This window comes from Porites lutea, chromosome 6 (genome assembly GCF_958299795.1).
Source record: "Porites lutea chromosome 6, jaPorLute2.1, whole genome shotgun sequence".
In the NCBI taxonomy this organism is placed as follows: domain Eukaryota; kingdom Metazoa; phylum Cnidaria; class Anthozoa; order Scleractinia; family Poritidae; genus Porites; species Porites lutea.
In genome coordinates, this window is record NC_133206.1 from 21889368 (window position 1) to 21917304 (window position 27937).

Here is a 27937-nt window from a genome sequence, read left to right on the forward strand (position 1 = left end):
TGCATTGGAAGGTACAAAGATTTTATTTGCATCAAAAAACAATTCCATTTTTTGCTTACTTGTTTTATGAAGACTTTGATGATAAGTATGCCTGCAGATTGAACTGGAAAATTTATTTGGAGATGTCCTGGACTTGACTCTTTGTCGTCTGTCTTTACCTTTCTTCAACAAAATAATTATTGTGATTTGAAAGATCAGAGTGTGGCCACGCGTTCACAGCGGTCAAACGAGTGAAATTTGCAAAAGTTAAGCGAAATACTCCAAAGTTAAGGTTGCTACTTTCACTATCGAAAGTTTAGGGCATTACCAACATCCTGTTAGTTTACTAAACTTTTTAAAAGTTTACTAAAAAAGTTCTAAGTGATTGAAAACCGATGCTGACGTTATTATCGGCGCCATTTTCAAACATGATTCTCTTTTAGCGCAAAGCGTTTTCAGCGAAAAAAGCTCAAAGTTTTGAGAAAAATGGAAAGATAGTTATGTTGCCTAACTGATTTATACATCTTTGCCCATTTTTCTCTAACTGGTAAATGAAATCCCAGCAATAAAAAACAAAAATAACGATTTAGACGTTTGACCGCGGTGGTGGCCACGCGGGGCTTTTTTTGGCGCGCTCGCGGGGAATGTCCCGGACCGTTCTCTGATTGGATAATTTGAAAGTCTCGCGCGTCTTTTGCCAGCGTCTCTTGTTAGACCCTCCGCCATGTTTTGGGCCGGATAGGTCGGATAGCTTTGAAGATGAAATTATATCCTGAAAAAATGGTTCACATCCGACCAAAAATGAGCCGTTTTAAGCCAAAAGAAGCAGGAGATGAAGGTACACCTTAATTGGGGTGATATTTATGAAGTAATAGGCTGCTGGTGTTGATTGTCCCCTCAATTGATAATCGTAAACTTTACTTTATTCGAATCGCTCGGAAACCAGGTAGAATTTAGCTGCAGCTTGCCTCAAAACTTCACCCTTATAGGGTAGATTCTTAGCTGAAAGAATTTACATGTCGTGATTCTATTTAGACACGCTAGTAGGATTATTTCTTGAGTAGGAAGGGTGAATTATTTTTTACTTCATGTGCCATAAATAGGATGTGAAAGAGGATTTTGGGATCTTCCTTCCCTTTTCCTCTAATAGATATTTTTTACGCTATCTTCCGTTCGGTTTTATGTTCAAAACGCTTATTTCAAGATACGTAATGACTCATATTACCAAACTCCCTAGCCAATCAATGTTTAATTCAGAAGGTTCTAGGTTTATAAACAAATACAATACCACAATAGAAGTTATTGTGTATCTAAGCGTAGTTAATGACCCCTCTTTCGCCGTACAGAGGAAGTCAAGGGAGGCCATCTGAACCAAAACAGACCTACTTTGCAAGACCCTGATTGGAGTGCTTTGGTAGATCATTTGTGAACGCTCAGTTGTTTGCCACAAAGACAGCATGGTGCAAGATCGGGTTAAAAATGCAAAACAAAAAAAACCAAGCAATAAGCAAAAAAAGAAACACAACGGCGAACGCATTCGAAATTCGAGGCTGAACATGTTCGATTCTGTACGGTCAGTTTCAAGCGCTTCGCTTTCGCATGTTGAAAGTTCTTCTGGTGGCGATGAAACAGGTAAGTGGAATTATTTCTATTCTTGAAGAACATATTCTTCATTATGACTGAGAATCTACTGTTAATGATCGCCATGTGAAATCTTCCAACGTAGGATATTTGTAATTGTGTATGCTCAGCGAGTCTAAGAAACTTTTCTTACTTTATTTAATTGAAAATTTTGAATCGTAGAATTTGACGTCGATGAAGAATTGCCAGACGATGAAGAAATCGAGCGAAGATTTTCCCATTTATTGGTAAGATCATGATTTGAAAGTTTTTAAATTTTAATTGTTCCTACAAGGAATTCAATGAGTCAGGCTGCTGTGTATTTTTATGGGCCGCCAGGATATAAACAAACCATGATTACAAAGCTAAATTTTACTTTCTTCAATCTGTTTTGCACATAGGAAAAGATGACTCTTCCTCCGGAAAGAGCGGCAGAGCTCTCTAAAAGCCCAAAGGCTAACAAATGGAAAATGATAAAAGCGAAGGCAAGTTTGTTGTCGTGACGGACACAGCTATCGATGTACTTGACAGCCTTGTTGCAGTCGAGAGTTCTTTGTGTCAAAGTATTTGACCGGGTATTTGAATGGAGCTGAGTTTTAAAATAAATTAACCTAGTATATTTGGGGATGTATGTTAGAAAACGTTGCAAAGATTGTAGAATATTCGTATTAATTTTTCTCCCACGTAGGAGAGCTCTTTCGTATCAATAGCAACTACGTCAATGAAGGGACATTCACATTGATGAGTGTCTAACATTAATTTTTAATTAATCCCTTGTCACTTGAAAGAATGACCTTACAATAGAGTTGATTCCTTGCATTATTTAACGACTTCTTTCCCACGGCCACAAGATCCCACATTTGAATTTAAAAGTCAAAGTTGTAGAGTTTTAATCTAACAAAAATGCCTTGAATGCACTGAATGCACGGAGATTAGACTTACAGTACACGAAACTAAAACTTAAGTGGAGTGAAAGTTTCTATTTATAGCCTGTGAAAATTTTGACAATTAGCATGTCTGCAGGTGGGAACTAATGAAACAGCCCAAAACAAACTCTTCAAGTTATTCAGTCTAGAAAGAACAGGTTGACACCAAGACGACCTCTCACCATCTTGTTATTTATTTTCTACTTTAAATTTTTTTTTTGGAAAAATTTTCTGGGGTCACCTGAAACTGACGTTGAAGTTACAGTTTTTTTCTATCCTTTAAACCTTTTTTTGAACGTGGTTTGTGGTTATTTCAAGGAAGGAATTTGGATACTTGTTTGTTATTTTTGATGAACCTCAAATGGATAACTCTGCTCAAACTTTAGAGGCAGTTGCTTCTGAATTTGTCAATTCTAACTCTGAGAACTCTGGGGCAAACCCTGAAAAGGCTGAAGATGTTAGTATTGAGCTTAGAATAATCATTCTACAAGCAGCTTGAATTCAATTCGTAGACTGTGAATACTTCAGTAGGATAATAACTTGCACTGAATTTTGTACGGGCTCACTGTTTATAACAAAAATTCACTCATACTATCTACAGCACAATATAAATGGGACCTGTGATTACTTGACACAGTGTTTATTTTGCTGTTCATAGCATGGTTCAGATTGAGCTAAGTATCAGAAACAAAATCTTTTCAAAAGCTGTGGTCTGGTTACAGATAGAACCCCAATTCAGGCTGATCTAAACGGATGTTCAAGTATTTTAAAATTTGCCATCATTTTTCAAAATTAGATAATTATGTTTCTTTCGTCACGACAAGGACAAAACCGAGTAATGCTTTTCATTTGTAAATGGCTCAATTAAGTTTCACATAAATGCAAGGTTAAAATAGAAGTTATGTCGGTTTAATTTGTAGTGCTTGAGACTGGGTCAGGTATTTTTGGTCATCTAAAATCAATCATAGAGATCTCAATTAAGTAATGTCAGCCTTATTATTGATAAGCTAATAAGCTTTTTATAAATAGCTATTTCCAACCTTTTTAAAACCTTTCCATGGAAAAGTGCCAAATAATAATTAATGAAACAGGAAACAAACTAATAATGAAATATTGCACCCTCATAAATGTCCAAACTTACAGCCATGTATAATTTGTGACTTTTATCTATAGATAAAAAAATGATATTAAGAATTATCTGGAGGTATTCAGAAGAAGCTGCTTGTGTTGTCACACGGCACTCAGTCTAGTTGCCAGCTTTCGTCCCATGCACTGTTCATCCAGATAAAAGTTAATTTCTATAAGTTGTGTTAGTTAGTAATATTGGCAGACTTTCTAACAGTTTTGGGTATGGTGCTAGTCCTTAAATGACATTGAAACTGTCTTTTTGACCTGACTGACCAAAATAAATTATATTATTTATTTGTAACATTTTTATAATTTATTTTTTTGGTCAAAATGCCTGGCCCTAGAGAAAAAAAAGGGGTCTTTTTCTTACTTCTGTATTAAATATTATTGACTACATATTGGCCAGTCTGGAATTTATAGACACACTCAGGCAGCTAAGAAACTTTGCTTTTAGTAACTGTTGCTTTTAATGTAAGCACATAATTTGGGTCATGTACACCATCCTCAGGTATTGAGAGTCAAAGTGAAATTCAGTTCTTTGGAGAGGCATGACACCCTTTTAACCCTTTAAGCCCCAAGAGTGATCAGCATCAAATTTCTCTTTGTAATAACAATGCTTTGTAAAACAGAGTGGTCATGAGAATGACGGACATGATCACACAAGATGAATTTGCTCGATATTTTATCAACTTCTCCTCACTACTTCTGTAGGAAATGAATGGGGGCAACAAATGAGAATTCAAATTTTGATCTAAGGGTTTAAAGGGTTAACCCTTGATCAAGTCTCAAGAGTAACCAACATCAATTTTCTGAGAACAATATTAATACAAAATCAAGAAAAAAGGTTATGAGAATTAAGAAAAGGATCATCCAAGTGAAAATGCTTTGACCTTTAAATAAATTCTCTCATTAGTTCTGCTTGAAGGAAATATATTGGGATCAGCATGGAGAGTTTGTATGTGGATGTTGGGGCTTAAGGGTTTAAAAGGAAAAGAAAATTAATGTGAGACCCAATCAGTGATTTTGTCACAAATAGTTATGGTGAGTCCTGAGACTCATCTTGTGAAAAATCATGAGTCCCTGGCCATAACCAATGAGTCCCAGTTGAAAAAAAACAAGGATTCATGCTTGGGCCTTTATGTAACCAGACAGTTAATCTGGAGACAGATGGCAAAACTCTTCATTACAGAATACAGTTTACGGAAATTAATGCCAGCATGGGCAAAAATGATTCCCTATTTAAGGATCTAGACCCTCAAAAAAACAGACCCTATTTGGGGGGTGGGGACATAACTATCTGTCCCATATATATGGGTGGGAGCATCCCGCAGGTACCTCCCCCTGGGGAAAGAGCTTGATTACCAGTCTCTGTTTGGGAAATGAGACTGCACTTCTCCCAGGAAAAGACATTCTTCAGTCTCTGGGAGGAAAAAAACTGGACCCAAGAGAGTGGCAGACATAAGCCTAAAGCAACATTAGGTATTTTCTTGTTGAATCCTATATTACTCTGCCGAAAATTTTCCTTGAGTGTGCATGTATGGTGGCTTTGAAGTAATTTTTGAAAAGAGGTGCATATTATGTGTAGAATGTTATGTCCTCTCTAAATGATATTAAAGATATTTTGAATATGTTTGCAGGAATTGATGCAACCCAAGTATTCATCAGGCTTCTATATTGAACAGTTAAAAACCCACAGAGACATCAACCTGAGCAAGTCTGCTGCTGCAGAAAGGAAAAGGCTCCTCAAAGGTTTGGAGCCTGTTGAGATGATACTTAGGTCATTAGAAGTTGACCTTCGGACACATCCAAATACCACGTAAGCATTTAGTGAATGTTTGTTCATGTGTGCATCACAGAAAAGAATTATTAAAATATACAGTTGAACTTCCATTTAGTGGCCACCTTTTAGGTGGCCAGTAATCAAATAACTGAAATAATAATTGCAGATAAACCTCTGTTAATTTAAAGCAGCTACCCCCATTAAGCAGCAGTGGCCACCTTCTCACCATCCTGACAATCAAGAACTTGATAATCTTAGTTGGGCTTTATTTTGAGAATATGATGACGGAAAATACAGTCCTAGATATGTAAGGTCATGAGTGATTGTTGACCAGTAATGCAGTTCCCTTTGCACGTTTGTTTCAAAATAAAGTGATATTTCTTCTAAAGATTATGCTAACTATAAAGACTTCTATTAATTAGCGACTTAAGACTATTGAGCGACTAACCTAAGACCTATTGAGCAACTATCTTAAGACCTCTTTGGAGTGACTAACCCCCATTAAGTGGCCACAAGAGAGAATGAGCCACTTGCCGGAACCTTTAAGGATCGCCGCTTAATGGAGGTTCATCTGCAGTTGACATGTACCTTGTCAACATCAAGACAATATTATTAAGCCTTCCAGAAGGCTTAGTGCCGGATTTGTGCATGCACCTCTCTGCAAACAATATGGCCAAGGTTTTTTTTTTTCCTGAAGGTATAGAAGGCCATTTATTTTAAACTGGCTTGAGTTTGACTTGTCATTGGTTTCTTGCATCCGGGCACCTAACAATGGTTTCCTCCTAAATACATTGAAAACACTTGTAGGCTATCCAGGGTACTTTTAGATCTCTAGAAATGCATTCAAAACGAGGCTATGAAATTTGTAACTGTTTGGTCATCCTTATGGCAGCTTGAGTCTTTTTGAAATTAGAAGGCTTTTGGTATTATATTCCGGGAAATTTGTTTTGTTGAGGGCAATGCACAGACACGATACTGATAGTACATTAATTTTTAGAGCAGCCGTAGCAAATAAAGATTCACCCATAACATCTCCCCAAAACTTTATACCGTCCTCTTTAACTTCCCAATCTGATCACCTGTAAATCAAGTGAGCTCTGCTGTAACAGGTGTTATTGGTTACAGCCCTTAATGGTAGCTCTTCATGCACGCATAATTTGGTGTATGCAATGTTTTTCTGTTAGCTGGCTGCGTGAGTTTGTAGATGATCCTTATAGAGGCCATGTTGCACTGGTTGAATTCCTTCAATATCTACATTTACACCAACCATCTCCGGAAGTTGATGACGTTCCAAAGAAGAAAGGCAAACCCGATGTCTTGTCCAGAGACTTTGTAAGTATGGTTAAATACCTTCATTTAAACAATGGACCCTTCCACAGTTTTTTTAAGTCTTAACAAAGCAGCAAGCAAAATTCCATTGACACTGGTGGGAAGAGCACATTGCAATATTAAAAAACGTACCAAGTTTAAAAGTGATGCCTCCAAAACGAGCAAATCATTGCTCCACAACGTCGCGACTCTGCAAAGCTATACCTTCGTTAGTTTTCAACATGAAAAGCACTTTCAATCTTTGCAACTTCACTGACGGCGTTCTTTCCAGCCTTGTTTTTCGTTAACTGGTCCCAGTCGGAAGTTGAAAAAAAGCCATGGAAGGGTATAGGTGCCTGTGAGTGGACCAAGATGCAGGGTGTACACTTACTGACCCGGCAAAGATGTTCAGCATGCTTCCTGAGCCCTTTCCCTATTTTAAAACAAGATCTGTGATATTTTTATTCTACTTCAACCCTAAACTGCTGTTCTCATGAGACTACTTGATAAAAATAAAAAAGCTAAAACAATGGACCTACTTTGGAGCGTTTACTTTTCCTGCAACGTCAAATTTAATTGTTAAATGTTTATGTAGCAGATTTTCAACCAGACTGATGGTTTGTGTAATAATTATGGTAAGCACCCTTGCCTCCCTGGAATATCCCTTTAAAATCTGCAATGTGTCAGAGGATTCTTACACGCGGGCCTGTACAAATGAAAGCAGATGGCTGTATTGGCATGTTTTCAAGGGAAAGGATGAAAGACTGTTCATCAGGCAAACCATTCCACAGCCTCACATTACTGACGCTAAAAGACTTCAGATTAGCTCAAATTAAATTCTTAGGGCAGATTTTATAAACCTAAACGTTCGTCCCTTTTTTCTTATGTGGTACTGACTAATTTTTTGTGATTTTTCACTTTTAGGTTGATGAGCATTTGTGTCTCATGTGTTTGAGAGTTTTAATGAGAAACAAGGTAATGGCATTTAAAATTTAAAAACAAAAGTAAATAGATAAAAAGAATGAGATCTATGTCTTATAGCCTAGCTAGTAACGGACAAAAAAACAACGAAAAACAACAACTATGGACGTACTCCAGTGAAACCTCGATATAACGAAACTCTATATAACGAAGTCCTCGATTTAACAAACGATTTTCTTTACCCCAGTAACAGTAAAATATATGGAAAAGAACCTCCATATAACGAAACCTCGTTATAGCGAACAAATTTTGCCAATCCCTTGGCACTTCTTTATATCGAGGTTCCACTGAATGAAAAGACCAAACAACTTTTAGTACGGTATCCATATCAGCTCTGAGCTGGGATGCCTTCTTCTTCTCTTCAGCCCTAAGTTGAATTTCCTGACTTTTAGGCTATGTACACACAATACTACTGGATATCTTTTCGTGGCGCCACGAAAAGCTATCCAGTTTTGTGTGAACGCCTGTCCAATATGTGACTCACCACTTTAGAGATCGGCGCGTCGCAGCTTCGCTCGTCACAGAGATGGCACTGCCACAACCGTTCTTGTGTTTGAACAGAAGCCTTATCCGGTATGATTTTCGTGGCGCCACGAAAAGGTATCTAGTATAGTGTGAACGCCTATCCGATGTACAGCTCACCACTTTAGAGATCGGCGCGGTGCAGCTTCTCTCCGTCACAGAAATCGCGCCGCCACAACCGTTCTTGTGTGTGAACAGAAACCCTATACGGTATATGATTTTCGTGGCGATGCAAAAGCTATCGGGTATCTGAGTTTGAACATAGCCTTAACTAATATGCAACCACAAACGAGTGGGAATTGACGCAAAAAAGGTGTGACAGAAAAGAGGTCAGTTTCTGGGCAGCAACGCCTGGGACAATAGGCTATTGTTTCAGTGATTTTGTTACCCCTGCGTCCTGCGTCCTTGATGCATAAAAATCCCCAAAGACGCAAAATAATATCATGGCATGCTTCCCGAAGGACGCAAATATCGATCGATTGATCTGAACATGTGTATCTGTGGTAGTTATTGTGGCTGTTGTTCAACGATGCGTATTTCTTTTAGCCTTTGTTGTGCTTTAAAATAGAAGGACTATATTTTAATCTCAGTGTACTGTAATACAGAGTTTTGGAGTCTGTGTTCAGGTTAGCTATCTGGTTACATTAAGGCCCAAGCATTTTCTATTTGGGACTGGTTATTTTTTAACTGGGACTCATTTGCTCTGGACTGGGACTCATGTTGTTTCACAAGATGAGTCCCAGGACTCACCATAACTATTTGCAACAAAATCACTGTTGTTTTGAGGAATCTGATCGTGCACCAAAAAAATACGTTTTCATTGGCGTCGTCATTGTTGTAGGGTAAGGACCTTAATTTTATCGGTGACTTGACTTGTGTGTAACCTTTTATCCACAGTATGGTTTTCAATCAGTTATGGGTGTTGAGGAATCTCTCAAAGCTATCATTCTGTGTTTGAAAATTGACAGTCTAAAAACTCAAGCGTTGGTAGTGAAGGTAAGTGCATTCTTAACGATTTACAGTTTTGGGGCGGGAAAAGTACTCTCCACAATGCATAAAGACTATATAATGACACTGAAAGTAGCGGCAGTGCCTTAGGGATTATGTGACAAGCTTCTTTTCTGCCAAGTTGTATTAAGAATTTTAGGAGCAATGTTATTATCATCGTGATAGTACTAAAAACTAGTTTTGTTTTAAGGAATAATTATTAACTGAGCATTTATTACGCCAGACATTTTTCTGGTACTTTATGAGTCAATTTAACAAAGCTTTTACAAGTGCAATATACAAGTTTGGCTGTTGCTTTCAAACTCTGATATCCATTTAGAGTCATTTACGGTACTTTACCTTACCTTGCCTCCGGTTCGCGCTCCGTTGCGCATAAGGTCTCCACATAGTCACTTCATCTTAAAAAGTGTGTCTGGTTTCAGTAATGACAGAAACCTTAAAGAGCGATAGATTGTTTGTAGACCTGTTTTTCTCAATAATGCTTGCTTAATATCTTTCATTTAGATGCTAGCACAGGCCTGTATGCAGTCTGAGTACTACGATAAAGTTGTTGATGCAGTGAGGTTTTACTCAAGAACGGCCAGAGAGGTGCGGCCGTTTGAAACTCTTGTGAATTTGATGTACCAGAGACCCATTTCACCGCAGTTCCAGGTAAACGACGGTTGGGACAGAGCCAAGTTAATTATTTATCAGCCTATCCCCTAGGCGTTCTCTCTTGCCCCGTTGTCCGCGCGAAGTCTGGGGAAGATAGGCAAGTTTCTCTCGGTGACGTCACAGCTAAGTTTTGACCGAGCCCAAATCGCCTAGGGTCGAGAGTTGTACTGGGACAGAAAAACAAAGGTCTCCCATCATAAAATGGTAATTTCCTTTTCTTCTCTTGTCCCAGCATTGGGGTTTTGCTTCACCTGAATATTAGGGACCTTACGAAACTACGACGGCGACGGCAACGGGAACGTCAAAAAGCACAACAACAACTCTGCACGTGCATCACGCATTTTTGTAAATTGCTTTGCCGTGCCAGCGAAAGTGCGACGTGGAATGACCACATTCTATGTTGACTTGAGAACGGGAACGGCAAGGCAATAAATTCTACCATCGTTGTGTGAACTCCTGCGCTGTCCCCTCTCTTCAGCTGCAGCTAAATTTCCTTCTTTTAAGTAACTTTGGATAGGCGCGAAAAAGTTTGAAAGGCTGCTAAGTCTATTTTTCAGTGACGTTTCATTGGCGTCGCCGTTGTCGGATTGCAAGGTCCCTAATTTGACTAGCTGCAACTGGGCCAGGGTTTGCACGCACCTTGAAAGTCCTTGAGAATTTCAATTGGTGCTGGAAAGTACTTGAATTTCTGTGCATTCTAACGTTATCCAACCCAGGCTGTTCTGAAGTGCCTTAAGGGAGCAAATACAGGAAGACCTTCAGGATTAAATCTCTTTTGATGTGATTATGTTGAAGAGCTAAAAAAGACAGACTCAAGGCTCTTTTTTCACTGAATAGAGTGCTTGAAAAATGAAAAATATGTGTCCTTGAAAGTCCTTGAATTTTTTGTTCAAAAAAGGGTACGAACCTTGGAGGGCCTATTGCATTCGTTTTCTCTTTCAGACGCTCTGCTTGATTTTCTTCAACTCTCTATTGAGTATCACACCGACTTTTAACAAGAAAGTTTTTCATCAGCAAGAGATTGAAAATGCAGGGTTTGATGTGGAACGAACAGAAAGGGTAAGATGGAATGGTACTTCAAAGCCATGTACATACAGCAAGTGTGGCAATTCCCAAAGGAAAAACGTATTTGCTCGGATTTTGGGTGCAGGACTTGACAAATTTTCTATTGAAAATTCTTCTCCGTTAGCTATAGAAGTGATTTCAATCAACAGTGGACCAACGCTAGGGTGATGTGTCGGGAGCTAAAAATCTTGGAAATCGCAGTCAACTTTTATGTGACGTTGTCTAATTGCCACGAAAATTGTCGTCACGTGTTTTGGGCTACGATGTTGGTCACATGGAATTTTTTTGGCCGGTTTTCTCCTGCACGCGAAATATAAGTTGTCTTTCCCTGTAGAAACCGCCTTAGTTAGACAAAGAGTAGTCTTTTTTTCTTTGTCCGTCGAGCGAAACGCGCGAGAGACGGGAGCGAAAAAAAAGAGACTGCTAGCCTGTGTACAGACCCCCCCCTCCTCACCTCAGGAAAAGTCGCAGAAATCGAGTTTTCCTGAGGGGAGGAGGGGGTCTGTACACAGGCTAAGAGACTGCTTTGCGGTCTACGCCGTAATAGGAAAACAAACAAACAAACAAAAACTAGTCGGTGGTTTTCAGAGTGAAATGCTCATTTACTTTCCTGTTTTTGTTATTGGTAAATTGGGTAGGATCAGTGCACGTGTTTTGAAAGCCTGTGCTTAATTCCTGGATTGTTCTTTCCTTAAAAATTGCGAGTAATCTAGAGCTACCTACATTCAGAATTTCTCTTGTGTTCCATCAGTCTCATTCCAAAAAGTCCAAAAATTAAATCCAGTTTTTGTTCTTCTCTCCGGTTGCAGACCTTGGAAGGCCTGGAAGCATCATCAGTACGAGATGCGTTGAAAACGTGGCAGGACAATTATGTTAATGTTCAAGGGGTTATGGATGAATTTGTTAGCCTTCGAGAGAGAACCAAGTACCTTCGAGATGAGGTGGGGGTTTTTTCTTTTTTGCATTGCAGTCCCTAACCAAATAAAAAGAATCAACCTCCATGCACCGAATTTCAGTCAAAACTCTTAGTTTCACGTGTTGTGGAGTTGAGGAGAAAGCAATGTCCATGTTGGTATTCTACTATGGCATTTGCCCTTGTTTTCCTCGCTGCGCACTTTCAACCAATCTTTGTGTCGTCTGTGTGTCGTTTTATGCCAAATGCTAGAAACAAATTAATACAGTGGAACCTCGTTCTCGTAGGAGAATGACGACGGCTATGAATCTCTTTTTCCCGCTAAAATAGCGCTTGTTCACGTGCGAGCACTACTCAGTATTGAGAAAATCTCGTACTCGTAGTCGTTCTCGTCCTCAAGTCTAAAGCTCCTTCTTATGGCTCGTTGTACCACGAGTAAGTACTGCCAGGGGTCAGTTTAATTATATTAAGGACCATACACTTGAACCTATTACTGTAAATTCTCTAGACTGATCTCTACACGTTTCCGTAAAGAATAAGTTGAGAGAATTTCATAATGAGATAATCGCATTTTCCTTGGCCAGTTGGGTGATCATTTTATAATTTCTCATAACCTTTCCTTTTGATTAAGTATTGATATGACAGTAAAACTCTGCGACTAAGATTCTACATTTTTCCAAGTTAGCATTAACAGGTTCTTAGTACATAAATAGTAATTAGCACCAATTTAGGCTATTTAGGCCCTTAAATAGGTTCTTATCTTCTGAAGAAAAAATACGTGTTAGCTTAGAGTATTTAGTGGTATTTAGTGGTTTTCAACTCATTCCTCAGGGTAAAACCTGTGTACTGTCTAATACTGAGTATTGCAGTGGGAGTGATAAGGCATCTATGTCTCCAAAGAGGATCCTGAACGTTGACTTATCTTATTTGCCCAACTGTACAGAATTTCTTTATAGATTTTAGAAAATAAGAACCTGTTTCAAATTTTACGCTGAACAGGTTCTTGTATAGATGTATAGAGGGGGCCTAACTGGCAAATTTTAACCTAACAGGTTCTTAGTCGTGGGTTTTTACTGTATTGGGAGAAGCCTGATGTTGGTCACTTTTAAGACTCAGAGTGTTATTATACCGCACAAACCTTAGGGTGCGTGTGTTAAGAGTGCCTGCTCAAAATAGTGACAAGAGCGTTTTCTTTGCCTCAATAGGTTGATCTTTTACAGACCAAACTTGAGGTAAGTCTGTTTTACCATCCGTTTAATATTTAAACTAAGTTCTCTTAAGTCTTTAAAACGCGCCTTCTTACAACAACGGCAGTAGTCTTAATAAGGCAATTTTAAAACACATTTCTCGTCGTCTTATTTTACGAGACATTTTTATCCTTCTCTTCATTATCAGGAGCTGGAAAATGAGAACATAAGACTTAAGAAAACAAATACAGAGGTATGTATTTTGACCATCTAGTAAAACTGGAATCTATTAATCCTTGATGTATCGAGAATCGAATTTCTAAATCGGTGTGTTAAGGGGTGTTTGAGTTTCTTTCTTTTGTGCAAGCGTGCTTCTCTACTAGCCCGAACACTTGAGGTTGTGTTTAAATATTCAATTCTTTCAATACAAACTGTGGTATTTAAATTTTTTCAGCTTGGGGAGCGATCGGAGGAGTACAGACTAAGATCCACAGAATTACAGACAACTTTGGAAAATGTTGTGGTAAGGTTTGTTCATTTTCACTGTTTCCATCGTTACGTGCAGTTGTTCGGCTTTAAAAAAAAAAAACATTCCTTCTTGTGCTAAAATTGCCCGGGAATTGGCATATCCTTTGAACATGTTCTACGAAAAGGTTAGCTCAAGGATGTTATGAACTTGCAATTATTTTGAGTGAAAAATAAAAGAATCACAGTGGAACCTTGATATAACGAACGCCCAAGGGACTGGAAAAGTAAGTTCGCTATTAACGAGGTCAGGTTTCGTCTTGGTGTCGAGGTTCTTTTCCTTACATTTTACCATTACTGCAACTTGGGCGAAGAATATCGTTCCTTATACCTATGACTTCATTATATACATGTATAGAGGGTCCTTACATCGTGGTTCTACTATGTGCGGATCTCGGAGAGTGCTATCGTTATCTTCCTCAGCAGCAACACCTTCCTTGTTCTGTACTCGGCTTCTTTCAATAATTGTTAAATATTGCAAATGTATTGCTTTCAATTTAACAGTTAATTTGAAGTTTTTTGCTGCTTAGAAACACGTCAAGCACGAAGCAGATCAAGTTGAGATCCCCCGTGATCTCATTACCAGTGTCACAGAAGCTGCAGCGGCAGTTGTAACACCCCCTGCCCCGCCTCCGCCACCTGTCCCCCCACCAGCACCAGATGGTATGTGTTTATCATATTTGATACAATCAATCACCTTCACTTCACAAACGATGTTTTCGCTGCTGTGGCCTTCATGGTTGCTAAAAATCGTTACTGGAGTGCAAAATGTGACGTCAAGAAGATAAGAGGATTTGGATAATTACTAGTAAAAGAAAGGAAGAATTAGAAAGAAAGAAGCAAACGGATAATTTTTGCGGATTCTGACGTGAAAAAAGATTAGAGACACCATAAGAATAAAAGAAGTTAAGCGTTTTCTCAGTTTATTTCGTTCATCGTTTTCTATGGGTGATCTGTTTGCTTCTTTGTTTTCACCATGTGTCCCAAGCAAAACTCTTCAACCCATTCGCCCCTGGAAGAAAACGCGTTTTGATGCTAGCTGAGCGGTTTTGGTCACTGTCTTGCTAAAAAGAACTAAAACTTACCACATAAACCGTTTATAGGTCGTACACTTTGCGGCCTTCTGATCCAGATGCAAAATATTAGCTTGCGACTTTCGGACATGCGCAGAAAGCAAAAAGATAGTTTTAGAGTTTAAAAGTGACCCAGCAGTCTTGACTTACTTTTCGCTTTCTCTCCTCCCCTCTTCTTTCGCTTTTCTTGCCTCATTTTTTGTCGTTTGCTTGGCATTTAGTAGGCTACATTTTGGAGGGAAATGTTTTTGGGAAAGCTTTTAAGATCTTAGGACTGCCTAAAAGAAAAAGTAGGTGGGAAGTGGAACAAGATTTTCATGGAAATTATTAGGTCAATGTTACGTGGTTTTTTGCCTGTTTCTCCGGCCTTCTCGACTGAATCGAGCCCATTTTGGTATGGTTCGGATAGATCTCTTTACTCTGCACAAGTTAGCGGACAAAGCTGTCCTTGACCCTTAAAAAACGTATGACGTCACAAGCGGTAGAAGGGACGTGGATCTGCACGGGCAGTTAAGGGACTTGTCAGAAATTAGCAGGGGGGAGGGGGGGTGGAAACAGAGGGAGGGTCACAACTTTTTGAGACTGCAGAAAAGGGAGGGGTCATGAAAAATGGGCCGTTAAAAGGGGGAGGGTCATGCAAATATGTTTCAGTGATCATGTAGAGGTTCACCCACAGAAGAAAGAAGAAGTTCTTTATTGTGTAAAAATACTGGGAGAAATAGGAGAGTTGAGTGATCAGTTGTCAGAATCAGAGTCTGACTCTTAATGCTGTCATCTAAAATGTATGCATATGGCATTACAAAGAACAGATTAGAAATATATTTTGAGCTTTCATAATACTGACTCACCCTAGTGTATTGAAAGAACTAGATTTTATCATTTATACATGAGGGGGAGGGTCATGAAATTTTAGGCCAAGGTCAAGGGGAGGGTTAGCAAATTTCACTCCCATTGCAGGGATGGGTCACCTCATTTCCGAACCCAAATTTAAAATTCCCACCCCCCCTCCCCCCCTGCTAATTTCTGACAAGTCCCTAAGTGCGCTTCATGGGCGAAAGGGTTAAGAAGAGTGCCTATTAGAATATTGGCTTTTGAGCTAAAATTTATTTGTTTTCTTTTTCTTCTTATTATGTCGCTCAGTCAGCATTAATGATGGATGTTTTATCATTTACTATTTCACAGGTCGTTTGATTCCTCCCCCACCCCCTCCCCCTGAAATTGGTAAGTTTATGTAGTGAATTTATTTTAATGTATTTGGATAAGTTTTCTTCTAACCATTAAAATTCTGAAAGTGAGTGACATCTTGTATAACAATGGTTTCCTGTTAGCTCATAATTCCTATGCTTTGCTATAAGTGTTCGCTAATTCAGTCAAAAGCGGCGCACAAGTGTCAGATTACGGAAAATTGTAAAGCAAGTCCGGTCCGATTGAAACTACCCCAGAAGTACCTCTGACTTGAACCGAAATTAGCCGTACCATTTGAAAAACTGTCTTTTTACTGTTTTCAGTGGAAGTAAATTAGTTGTCTTGCAAAAGTAGACTGCAGAAGGCAATGGATAAACGGTTCAACAAATGGCACAGAAATTGTACGGGCATTTTCACTTCGCAATCTGTCGTATCTGATTTAATAGTTGAGGTTACACTAGACCTTTTCCCCAAAGCTCCTTTTGGGAAAATAGCTTTTGTTGGGTTCGCTCTAGGTTTTTAACACTTTCATGTTTGCGGTTACACAGCAAAAAATTGCTCAAGGGGAAGAAAAGAACTTGAACCCGGTTTCTCGGGAAACGTCGTTGTACACATTGAAGGCCGACATAAATCGCAAACGGTTCCGAACATTTTTAATTTTACCCTTTCTGCTAAAACTTCCTTATCAATCAAGCGTAGCAAGAGCGATTCAGCCCTGCCCCCTTACTTTATCATATGAAATTAACGCTTTATGAAATTAACGCGAATTTCAATTTCTTTGGTTTGCCGCTTCTTTACAGGCAAGGTAAACTATATACATGTATAGTGACTAACACTAGTGTGCAACTGGCTTTTTCGGTCTTTTTGACGGAGCTCCACGCGCGAGAGGCTAGGGGCAACCGTTAAGTTTTTATGATCCTATACTGATCCAAAAGGTGATATATTTTTAGATGGGACTGCGTCGTTGAGGCGGCGAGTAGGTGCCAATGGCGTACGTCTCCCCATGCTCAATTGGACTCCTATATCATCAAAGGCAGATGCAAGCCTATTCTTTCAGGTACGTCTTTTGAAGTGGAGTGACAATGCTAGATTTAGCTAGACTTATAAGTCTCGCTGTAATGTTGTTGAAAAAGGTATTGAAAAGAAATCAGAGCCATTCTTCATTCTTGACGAAAGAGCGATGCCATAACAAGCCCAATCACAACCTTTTTTTGTTTTTTTTTGTAATTTAATCACTGTTTATTTCAATTTCTTGCCTTACTATAATAACATTAATTTTTACATACATTACCGACATTACAATTTTTTAAAAAACAATACACAAGTAACACACACGCACGCACAGCACACACGACACACAACGACAGTATCAATACTACTAAACCTTAACAAGTATTTGTCGGCATTTGTGTACCACCTGTCAAGAGTGCTTGCCATTTCGATAAATGAAAAGACATTTTATTCTTCGATTTGGCAATGATAGTTTCTAAAGCACAATCACAACCTGGCTTGTTAGCTCACTTGCAAAAGTTGCGTCTATAGCTGCGAAAGTAGAGTTAAAGTCTTTTTATTTTACGTCAGCAGCTCGAAATAGTCGTCACCTGACCAAACTATATGAGGCCACTCATTTTAACCCTATCTCTCTATGCTCCGTTCTACCGGTATTTAGCCACTCGGAAAGGAAAGAAGACGGTACATGCAAGGATTTGAGAACACACCCGGGAATCAGGAACCTGGGACCTCTCGCTTAGAAGGCCGCGTACGAGTTAACTGTGCCAATCCTTGCTTCTAAAACTGTCATATGCCCTGGGGATGTTTGACTTCATTATATGTGATTTTACTCTTTTAATGATTGTCCGTTCTTGGTAGGACATCCGTGATGAAGACCTTATGGAATTACTAGACTTTAGAGATTTTAACAAGAAATTTGAGTTGAGAGCTAACGAAGCTTCAGAGGATCTGATCGCCAAGAAAGAACAAGGCAAGTACCACAGCACTTAACGAGTATTTAATGTGTGCAGTGCGATGAATATTCATTGAATTGCGCTTCTAGTTGAAATACCGAGAGACAGGCAGCACACTGTCGGGGGTGCATGGGGGTGGCATTCTGAGTTTGGTACTGGTTAGCAGTCAAATATTCAAACCAAGCGACCATGGATAAAGTAGTTGCATTATCAGTTTGTGACAACACCTGCCTGGAGAAAATTGGGGCTTTTTCTCGTAAAATGGAACGCCGCTTTTTGTGTGGTAGCATCGCGGCTAATGGTTAGCTACAGTGCAAACAAACAAACCTAAAAAAGTAAAACCTATCACTTCATTTTAAAAGGTAAGTGCAGCTGTTTAGCCATCCTCTTTCTGTGCCGCCGGTGGTAAATCACTATTACTCTTACGGGCAAGTGAAAAGTTTTCCATGGCTGTCACTAAGATTTCACGTTGCCGGGTAAATACAACAAGTAGGCGGGCAATCAAACAGCTAGGGATTTCTTTTGGTTCTCTTTTTCTTCTATTTTCCAATGAAAGTAGCCGGGGAAATCCCCGGCAACCGGCTCCTAATGACAGCCCTGGAAAAGAATTTCCTCTCGACTATGAACAATGTATAATTAACGGATGTCTTGTTTTTGTATCTTAGCCGTAAAGCGAGCCGCAGAACAGATCACAGTTATCGAACCAAAGAGGGCGAGAAATCTTGGTAAGAAAGTTGCGTAGAATATGTAGGGTTTATATTTTAGATGGGAAGAGAACGGAATGTACACGTATTATGAAGGAGTGGTTTGTTTTACTGTTCACAGTCCCCTATTTTTCCGTAAGATCGTCAGGATAGAGCACCTTCCTTTACAGCGGCCATCTTGCTTTCAGATGTACCGAGTCTAGCCTTGGGATGATAAATCTATCGCCTTCCTCCCCCCCCCCCCGCCCCCCCCTCCCCCCATCGCTATAAACCCCGGGCGCCGCGGCGCCCCCTCGGTACGTATGGAACCAAAATAGGCGCCCATAACTGCAAATGCACAGCCAAACTATACCGTCGTCTGATAGTTATAGGGCAACATCAAGCGGTCAAAACAAGACAAGACAATGCTTTATTTGGACAAGCAAGTCATGAAAGGGACAAACGAGGAATTAAGCTATCAATAAGTAGTCATTTTCATTACAGACTTAGAATTTACAGTTACCCTCGTTTTTAAAAAGCCTATAGCGATACTCACGAGTACGTCAACTATTGATATTAATGTGCCAACCAGTGAAACGCGAATTGGTTCTTCAATGAAACAAAAAGATTCTATTGCTTCATTCGTTCACAAATTTTCACAACAAAAACGATGTTTGGAAACAGTGATGTCTCCTATTGATTTTACAAGTGCTTCGTTTTCTTGTCACTCAGTGATCGCCCGTCGCCGCATCCAACACTCCACAGAAGCAATAGGATCACTGATCGACCAGTGTGACTTGGTTGAACTGCCACCAGAGCACGCAGAATTACTACTTAAATTTGTACCCACGAAGGAAGAGGTGAGTACAAAATACTACACAGTTCCACAGAGAGAACGGTTTAGACCCTTTTACGGTCTTTTTCATGTTTTTATAAAGACCAGCTGACGAACATCCGTTGACACTACTGGAAACGGTCTCTTAAAACTAGGAAAATTTCAAAGTTGAAGGCGATACGTTAAAAGCGAGCGAACATGTTGCTACACAGAGTCGCGAAATTTTACAGACTCGCACATGCGTGTCTGCCTTGCCGAGAGCGCGCGCTCTCATTTTTTTGGCTTTTTCCCCGACTGACACAGAAAATCTTGCGGCGCATGCTAACTAGACCTTGTCATCCTCTGTAAGGTTTCTGGAAAATGTTTCCGTCAATTTTTTTTAACCAGTTTGCTTTTTTTGTGTGTGTGTCTCGTTTTTTTTTTGATATGTGAAACTTGTGCTTTCAGCTTGCAGGTCTTGCTCAACACGCCCATGAGTTTCATAAGCTGGCTGAGGCCGAGCAGTTCTTATTTGAGGTAAGGAGAAAAAAGGTTACTTAAGGTGGTGTCTTTTCGTTTTGTCTGCATAGTCTACACGTAAGTGCCCATTGTATTCCTTCGCCGAGGAGCCAACAACTCAGAGCGAACATCTCCCATTTTTATTTTTATTATTTTTATTTTTTTCATTTACATTCATTTATTCAAACAGCAAAAATTACAAAATATACTCAAAAAGAAAAGTGCAAAATTAATATTACAATCGCACCAAACTACAGTACTTTTTGAAAAGGCTACGAGAAAAAAAAATTGAAACGGAAATTGTTATAAGTCATATAAATATTCTGTGATATTAGACCGTTCATTGCTGGCGAGCGTTATGCGAGCCAGCACACTATTTTCTACAATACAGGGGCACCCAACGAGAATATAGTTCAAAACCACTTAAACGCGAAGAACGAGGTTTCGTATGTCGAGGTTCTTTTTCATATATTTCACTATTATCGGGACAAAGAAAATCGTTCGTTATACCGAGGACTTCATTGTATAGGGGTTCGTTCGAGGTTCGACTGTACCTAACACCTAAAAATATCTTGTCTTCCTCGCGATTCCTCACTTATCCGTTCGTGACCTCGATGAAATTATTTCAATAGGCAAATAAAGAAATCTAAAAAATATAAACAAGTAATTTATAAAATCCCAGGCCTCGTTAATCATTTGCTTGCACTCTCGAAATTTACTCGAAGGGCTTTCCCCCTGTATACATCACAAACAAACCAGGTTATACACAGAAATAACATATTTCTCTTTTAAAAAGGCTTACCCACCCTAATTTCCAGGTGTCACTTTTCATTTTCTTCACTTTATTTATTTTCAAACTGTATTCTCCATATTGTCTTCTAGCTCAGATGCCAGCACTTACTTTCAAAATAAAATTCCTAGTTAATTAATTATTCTCTCGGAATTTCGAATTCTGTTCAAACGTGAAGAGTTCAACATCCAACTGATCTTAGACTTAAACTCATCAGAAACAATTCATTTGATGTTAACTTGTTTGTTTTCAAACAAAACAGTCAAATCGATTTTTCTGACATGACAACTTCCAATGGGATTTTAAATTTTTCTGTCATCAGAAGAGTAATTAACTTGTTGGTAGTACGAGGGAACGTCTCTCATACTTGAACCATATTACGGTGTTCAGACCAGTTTTTTTTAGACACTTTAGAGTACTTTTTTGCGCAGAAAAGGTTGCGTCAATGGGGACACGACCGAGCGGGCAAAACTTGTCAAGTAAAGGTTACTCGAGCATAAAACAACTGTCTTTCCCTCCAAAAACAGATTGCCAAGGTGGAGAGATATGAGACTAAGCTGAGTGTCATGGCGTTCATTGGTGTGTTCGATGAATTGATGAGGACTGTCGTGCCGGTAAGTTTGTTGTTTTTATTGTTAGAGCATTTTGAGTTATTAAATTAATGTCGTAAAGCAAAAGCAAAATGTAAAGTAACAATAATCATTACGATATAAACGATAATATATAACAATTATTCACTGAAGTGGAGGTGGCTAGTCGTGAATATTTACCGAACTGCGAAGCAGTGAGGTAAATATCCACGACTAGCCACCGACACTGAAGTGAATAATTGTTTTAGTATATACTAAAACAGTGAGATAATTGAGCACAAAAATGGTGATTTTTAACTCAAATACTGTTGCCAACGCTTACAATTTTGGCGCGTAATGACCTGGCGGCCGCGGCCGTCGCTTTTTCTTGCCGACAATTAAAACTTTTGAAGGCATTGGTTTAGCTCTTGCGGGGAAATTTCTTCAAAAGGAGTTGTGAATTCTTTTATAAAAAAAAGATTATTTAACTTAGTTTTAAGCTTATTTATGAACAACTCAACTAAATAAAGTAACGCAAGACTTAAACTTAATTTGCATTTGTAAACAAAAAACTTTTTCACCGGTTTTATCGATAAATTCGTGTCAAAAAGACGAAGCTTTACCTGTTCAAACTTCCAATCCGAACTTCGTCACCTTCTTCGTGTATTTCGGAAACAGCTTGCTTGATTAGTTGTGAAATTTCTTTGTTTGTTTACGGCAGCAAACCGGGAAAGCATTTTGCTCACAACTTTCGCGAGTTTGGCGTCGCTCGCTCGGAGGAACTGGAGGTGAATCAGTGAACAGTGCAGGATATTCACTGATTGAGTAGCCAATCAGAGCGCGCGAAAAACGCTATCCACTGTTTTAGTATATACTAAATAGATTTAGCCAAGGCTAAAGGCGAAGCTGTGGATAATAAATTTATAATTTACTTCAAACAATATACATACTTGCTACCATTGCAAGGAAATCCACTTAGGGTTGAGCCTGCGATCAGTCGAAAACTAATAACTTGTCAGCGGATAACTTAAAAAAAAAAACGATACCTCGATGGGTCGACGCTTGAGCGCGCGATACGGTCATATGATACTGGTCAGCGGATACCCTGTTTTAATAGCTGTTAGTTGGCCACAAAATGGGTGTGCAATGTCAGGTTGCAGGCTCTTACACTAGCTAGAAGGTGTGAGATTTCATATTGGTTGCCTCGTGGTGCGGACGGACGGACTTACAATCACTTGTTTACCAAATTTCTCGGCTGGATCGGGGATAAACATTTTACCCGTAGTAGTTTCTATACTGTACAGTCTTAGTTATTTATCTAATTTTTCCAGGTCCCAAAGTGATAGCAGTTGCGTAAGCTTCTGAATAGGATACCTTGAAGTAAACAGTTAATGTTAAAAAAGGAAACGTTTCCAGAAAGACGGTGCAGAATGCATTAAACTGCGAAACTGAATTTTCTGTTTGTTTTCAGCAAGTGGATGCTGTGTTGCGAGCATCAACATCGATTGTCAACAGTGCTAAACTTAAAAAGTTGTTCAAGGTAAAGATTTTTTCCCAGGGCTACAAGTCAAACAAATATTCGCTAGAATTCATTTCATGAAAAAGTCGCTTTAACTAATCTTGCTGCTAATCTGGGCCGGGCTGTTCAAAGCTGGGTTGAGATAAACCTGGATTAGTGCGAAATTTAAATTCAGATTTAGAAGCTTAAAAAGGCAAGTTCAGTTTAATTCTTTTTGTGTACAATTTGAGGGCTAGATGCTCGAAAAAGAATAAGAAAATTTTGAGAGAAAATGCTTGTGAACGAAAAAAAAAAAAAGGAAAACCGGATTAAAATTTTGGGCCCCGAGAATTTGCTAGACAAGCCCCCTATAAAAAAGGGGGGCCCTCCCCCCTACCCTCACACACAAACACACAGACACACAGACGATGATGCTGGAAGCATGTGATAAAACTGTTTTCCTTGGAAGCGGAATAGAAACCATAGTTTTTAAAGAAATACCATGTCAACGGCATTCATAACGTTTTGGTCTCCATCAGCGGGAAACATCTTGCTGCATGTTAGTGCCTGAATTACATTAAACGCAAAACGGCACATTTGTAACACTTTTCAATTTTTGTTGGTTTTTAGTTAATACTGATATATGGGAACTACATGAACAGCGGCAGAAGAGGGGTTGCCTATGGATTTAAACTGGAATCTCTTAACAAGGTGGGATGTTGATTTATTCATACATCAGGATGTCTGAGGTCTTTGATGGGGGTAAATATTTCTGAGTGACCATTCAATTGAAAGCTAGCTACTAACCACTAGTTTATTGTGGTACTGTTTAGTACGCTGCACAAGGTGGCTCTAACTTTCAAGCTGTGGATGAAATCCTAAAGTGTGACCATTCTAATGAAAGCTACTGAACAGCACATCTTTCCTGTGTTACTGTTTTTGTTTTTACGGTTTTGACCGACTTGCCCCAAGCCTCTATTTCAAAGCGAGGCTAAGAACAAAGCCACTGATATGAAAACGATTTTTAATTCTCATACAAATAAGCCTCATTTTCACAAGAAAGGTTTTGCACTTAACCGTTTTGAAAAGGTTTCACCGTTTTTTTTCTTTGAAAGTGGCCCATTCTGCCATGGGTTAAGTTGTGTGTCCACCAGTTGATGCCACTGATAGGTCAGTTGTTCTAATTTGCAGTTGGAAGACACTCGTACGACAGACAGAAAACAAACGTTTCTTAGCTACATTGTTAGCGTTGTACAGAAAAGGTTTCCTGATCTTCAGGACTTCGCCGAGGAACTTTATCTTGACGGAGCAACTACAGGTGAAGATCATTCCGAATTTGTTTTATCTGTACAAGAGAAAGAGTGATAACTTTCTCTAAACCATATACTCTTAGACCTAGCTATCGATCTAAAGGAATCGCCTGCCAATAATTTATTGAGATTGGATTCTCTTACGAAGAAACAATTTTTCACGAAACATACACTTTCGAGGCTCATGTTTACTAAAGTTTTTGTGAAGAAGTCTTCACCAGTTGTTTAGGATTTCATTTTGCGCAAAAGTGTTTCAGTATTCAAGAACTATTTAAAATTGATTAATTACGATATCATTCTCATAACAAAATAGTTTGAAACGAACGATTAGGGGGAAAAAACAGACTTCAAACCGTAGCGTTTTGGCGACTCTCTTTCTTCGTTTGGAAGGCCTCAAATTGTTTTCAGATCTGATGCATGGCATCGATTGTACACTACAAAGCAAACGGTAGATATGGCCTTGTCACCTTTACAACGCTTTCAACGTGAGGGAACTGTAATTACTTTCCCATAGATTTGCATTATATTTTAATTTTTGTCGGATAGAGCGCAAACCGCAAACCATAATCACCAGTTTGTCATTTGCCGACAACTCGATGTTTTGTTAGTTTGTTAGTTCTTTTCGACTAATTAACTGTTTTTCTTCACCAGTGTCCATGCAAACACTGGCGGCTGACGTGCAGGGATTGCGAAAGGGCCTGGACCTGACTAAGACTGAGAGAGACAAACAGCCAGACAACTATATTATCTTTGTATCCTTATGTAATGTCACTGAACTTAGTACACCACTTGTACGTAGTATTGTGTGTCAAGTTTTTGTATTCTCCAGTTTGCATAACTTTCATTCTGCCTTTCGCATTTTGCATTTTATACTTTTCATTCTGTTTTACAATTTAGCATTTGCCGTTTTTATTTCTATTTTGTATGCGGTGTTATTGAAAAAAGTCTTTCAATCAGTGCAAGATGTGTCTTCAACTAAGAGGTTCACTTTTTGGCGTGAAAAGAAACAAAATTCAAATCTGCTGGTAAAAATAACATAGAAACGTAAAACAAATAGCACTGTGCCAGACTTAGCTGACTATTGGGAACGCGTACTTACCCCAAATTCCTTTTCAAGATTTGTTTTGCTTCCTTGACACAATGTTTCATTCAGTCGTTCTACAACGCAGCATTCAAGAAAGTCCAGCGTCTCACAGAGCGCTACCGTAAGATGGAAGAAGTGTACGCGCAGGTCTGTACGTTATTCGCTGAAAACCCTCGAGTTGCAGAACCGTCGGATTTCTTTAAAGCCTTCATCGACTTCATAGCTCTTTACAAGGTATGTCAAAAATATTAGATACTTTTGTCAATGTTATTAGTGAGGAAAACGTGTCTCGTAGAAACTCGCAAAGCTTGTAGGAAAGGGTCAACTTTGCAAATAAAGGGTAAAATGCCAAGAAAGGGAAAAGAATGACAAAAATCTTTGTCGAGACACACGCTGTGCTTAGGTTCCGCCCTTGAATCGCGAAAAGTAAATAACGAGAGGAAATAAAGAAAACCGCTTCAAAATTATAGTCCATTTAACTCTCTTAGTTAGCATGGTACGCCTCTAAACGATTACGGAAAAAGACTGAGTTACGAGCACCGACAGACTATTCACTTTAAGTTTTTTTTTTAACCTTTGACATGCACCAATTAGCGAACTCCATTGACGCTGTATTAAGTAAACTGTTAATACTTCCCACCTGTTAGAATGATATGCCGAAAACGAGCGAAGATATAGCTCTGCAAAACTGCGGAATTTTATATACGTTCATATGGTAGGGGTGGTCCCTCGCACCGTTTTTTTTCTTCTTCGGGGAGAGGAGACGGCGACACGTTAGTTGGGGGTGGGGGTGGGGATGGGGGTGGGGGAAACTTACTCTACCCCACCCCACCGTACAGACATCTGTAAAATTTTACCTTTATGCGGAGCCATATCTACGTCAGCTTTCAACATGTTACTCTCAAACTTTGCAACGTTACTGATTTTAAAGCGGTGTCGACGGATTTTCGTCAACTGGTCCGTCAAATGAAAAAAAAAAACAAAACAAAACAAAACCGTGAAACGGTTAAATTCGGACTATTGACAGGCCAGCCAATCTTTTATTTAATTTTATCCGGTATTGTTCTTTCATAGAAAGCTGAGAGGGAATTGAATGGATATAAACGTCAAAATAGCAACGAAAACTCGCAAGCTCATAAAAAAGTCGCCACCGCAGCCGCAAATGAAGGTCAACGGAGATCTGTGTACAACAAAAATAATCGGTTTTTGGTAACATAAAGCAATGTGTCGGTTTTATCTATAAAATGTATGAATGGGGTGATTTTCTATTGAGTATCGAAGATACTCGGTTTTAATTTAATTCGGCATTGCCTCTCTTTTTTGACTGGCTGAATACCTGAAGCCCCGTAATGGGGTGAAGGAAAGCTCGGGCATCACGCATCCCGATATTTGTTTTGCTTAAATGTCCCTTATCCCCATAATTCCGACGCTGTGTATCCCTGCATTTTCCGCAGCTGTTATTACAGCTGCTAGCGATTTTGACAGGGGAAATGCTAATTCTGTCTTATTTAACCCTCAAAATCATCCTTTGCCTTTTTTTAAAAAAAGGTTGCACCGCAGGCTCAACCGTCATGCAAGCTTTTGATACTGATACTATCATTTTGTGTACCATTATCGGGGAAGGGGGGAGTGGGGCAATATTGTCCTTTCTTACAGAAAATACAAACAGTCGAGTTTATAACAGTCGTTTTTATATATTGTCGCCTTTCATACTGTTATAAATTCTACACTTTTTAATAATATTTTTTTGTTTTCCAAAACCGAGAACTTTGATGCTCAATATTTTGGAAGCTAACTATTAGGTAGATATCCTGGACCTCATTTATATTCCGTATTCCTTTAGTATTTTAGATAAATACCCCGTATCCCAATAACTCCTACAAGGGCCATTTTGCCAACCAATCCGAAAACAAAGTGAGGTTCTCGCGAGTGTTTTCCCGCCACTGTCGCGGGCTACCCGTGTTGGCTTCACGTTCTGATTGGTTGATTGTGTCTTCTTTGCCTGTTTTGGTTGGCCAGGTTTGGCCTTCGAAACTCACGTGAAAATTCGTTTTTGAGCTGAGAGCTCGGAGAAGTGTCTTTAGCCGCTTCTGATCTCCATTATTTGAAAATTGGAAGTAGCCAATTAAATAAAACTGAGGTAAAAGTTAATTTAAATTAGAATTTTGAAATGACAATTGACTAATTTATACGATAGAGAAGATATTTTGCACAAGTGACAGTATTGTAAATAATGTAGTATTTATGTATTGTTATAAAATAACTGAGATAGTACGCGTGATCTGATTGGTCAAAAACCTATGGTTTATTATACCGGTAAACCCATAGAAAAAGGCATCCGGACCACGAGCCATAAACAAAACCGGCTATCGATCTGCAAACAATGATTTTAGAAAGGCTAAAAAAAAGAACAAGTTACTTACCCAGCCCTTCTTAATATCAAAAGCGTTGGTTTCACATTTTATTACTGCCATAGCTTTAGAAGTAATAAAGTACAAAGCTGGAAAGCAGTTTACATTTCATGACGATGCCAAATCGCTGAGAATGACAACAACTGTGTGAATTTCTGGTGTAGAAAGTCTCCAGGAAAACTTGACCATGTGCTAACCAGCAACAAAACGGATAGTTTTAGCATTCTTGATCTATTTTATGTCAAAATTAAATTCCTTAACGAAAGAAATTGTTCCAAAAAGAGATCTCTGATCAAGATATGGTACAAAATCGGCCACTGTAGGTTGTAAACAAGCTGCCAACGATGATGAAAGATGTCAGAGTTTCGGGCTGGTTTTTTCCAACATTTGCACAAATTATTCGGTGATATGGATGCCATAACCTACCTCAAACCACCTGAC

The 27937-nt window shown here is 39.1% G+C and overlaps 1 protein-coding gene across 1 annotated transcript; it reads left to right on the plus strand.

The window, feature by feature from the left end:
* The first annotated feature begins 1141 nt into the window (after positions 1–1141).
* On the plus strand, positions 1142–27506 carry LOC140941543 (formin-like protein 3). Its single transcript, XM_073390553.1, has 27 exons — positions 1142–1611; positions 1783–1847; positions 2001–2084; positions 5291–5469; positions 6618–6765; positions 7666–7716; positions 9142–9240; positions 9757–9903; positions 10849–10965; positions 11781–11912; positions 13090–13116; positions 13280–13324; positions 13526–13594; positions 14127–14259; positions 15852–15890; positions 16805–16911; positions 17724–17835; positions 18484–18543; positions 19234–19361; positions 19784–19852; positions 21152–21238; positions 22665–22733; positions 23322–23402; positions 23883–24009; positions 24653–24753; positions 25155–25319; positions 26160–27506. The coding sequence occupies exons 1-27, from the start codon at positions 1437–1439 to the stop codon at positions 26301–26303; spliced, it is 2760 nt and encodes a 919-aa protein (XP_073246654.1). The 5' UTR covers positions 1142–1436; the 3' UTR covers positions 26304–27506.
* The last annotated feature ends 431 nt before the right edge of the window (positions 27507–27937 follow it).

Excerpts from the sequence above, each read along its gene's own strand:
- LOC140941543 (XM_073390553.1), top strand. The coding sequence starts at position 1,437 with ATGGTGCAAGATCGGGTTAAAAATGCAAAACAAAAAAAACCAAGCAAT. Across the intron at positions 18,544-19,233 it reads AAAGAGGGCGAGAAATCTTG|TGATCGCCCGTCGCCGCATC; the intron begins GTAAGAAAGTTG and ends CTTGTCACTCAG. Across the intron at positions 24,754-25,154 it reads CAGACAACTATATTATCTTT|TCGTTCTACAACGCAGCATT; the intron begins GTATCCTTATGT and ends TGTTTCATTCAG.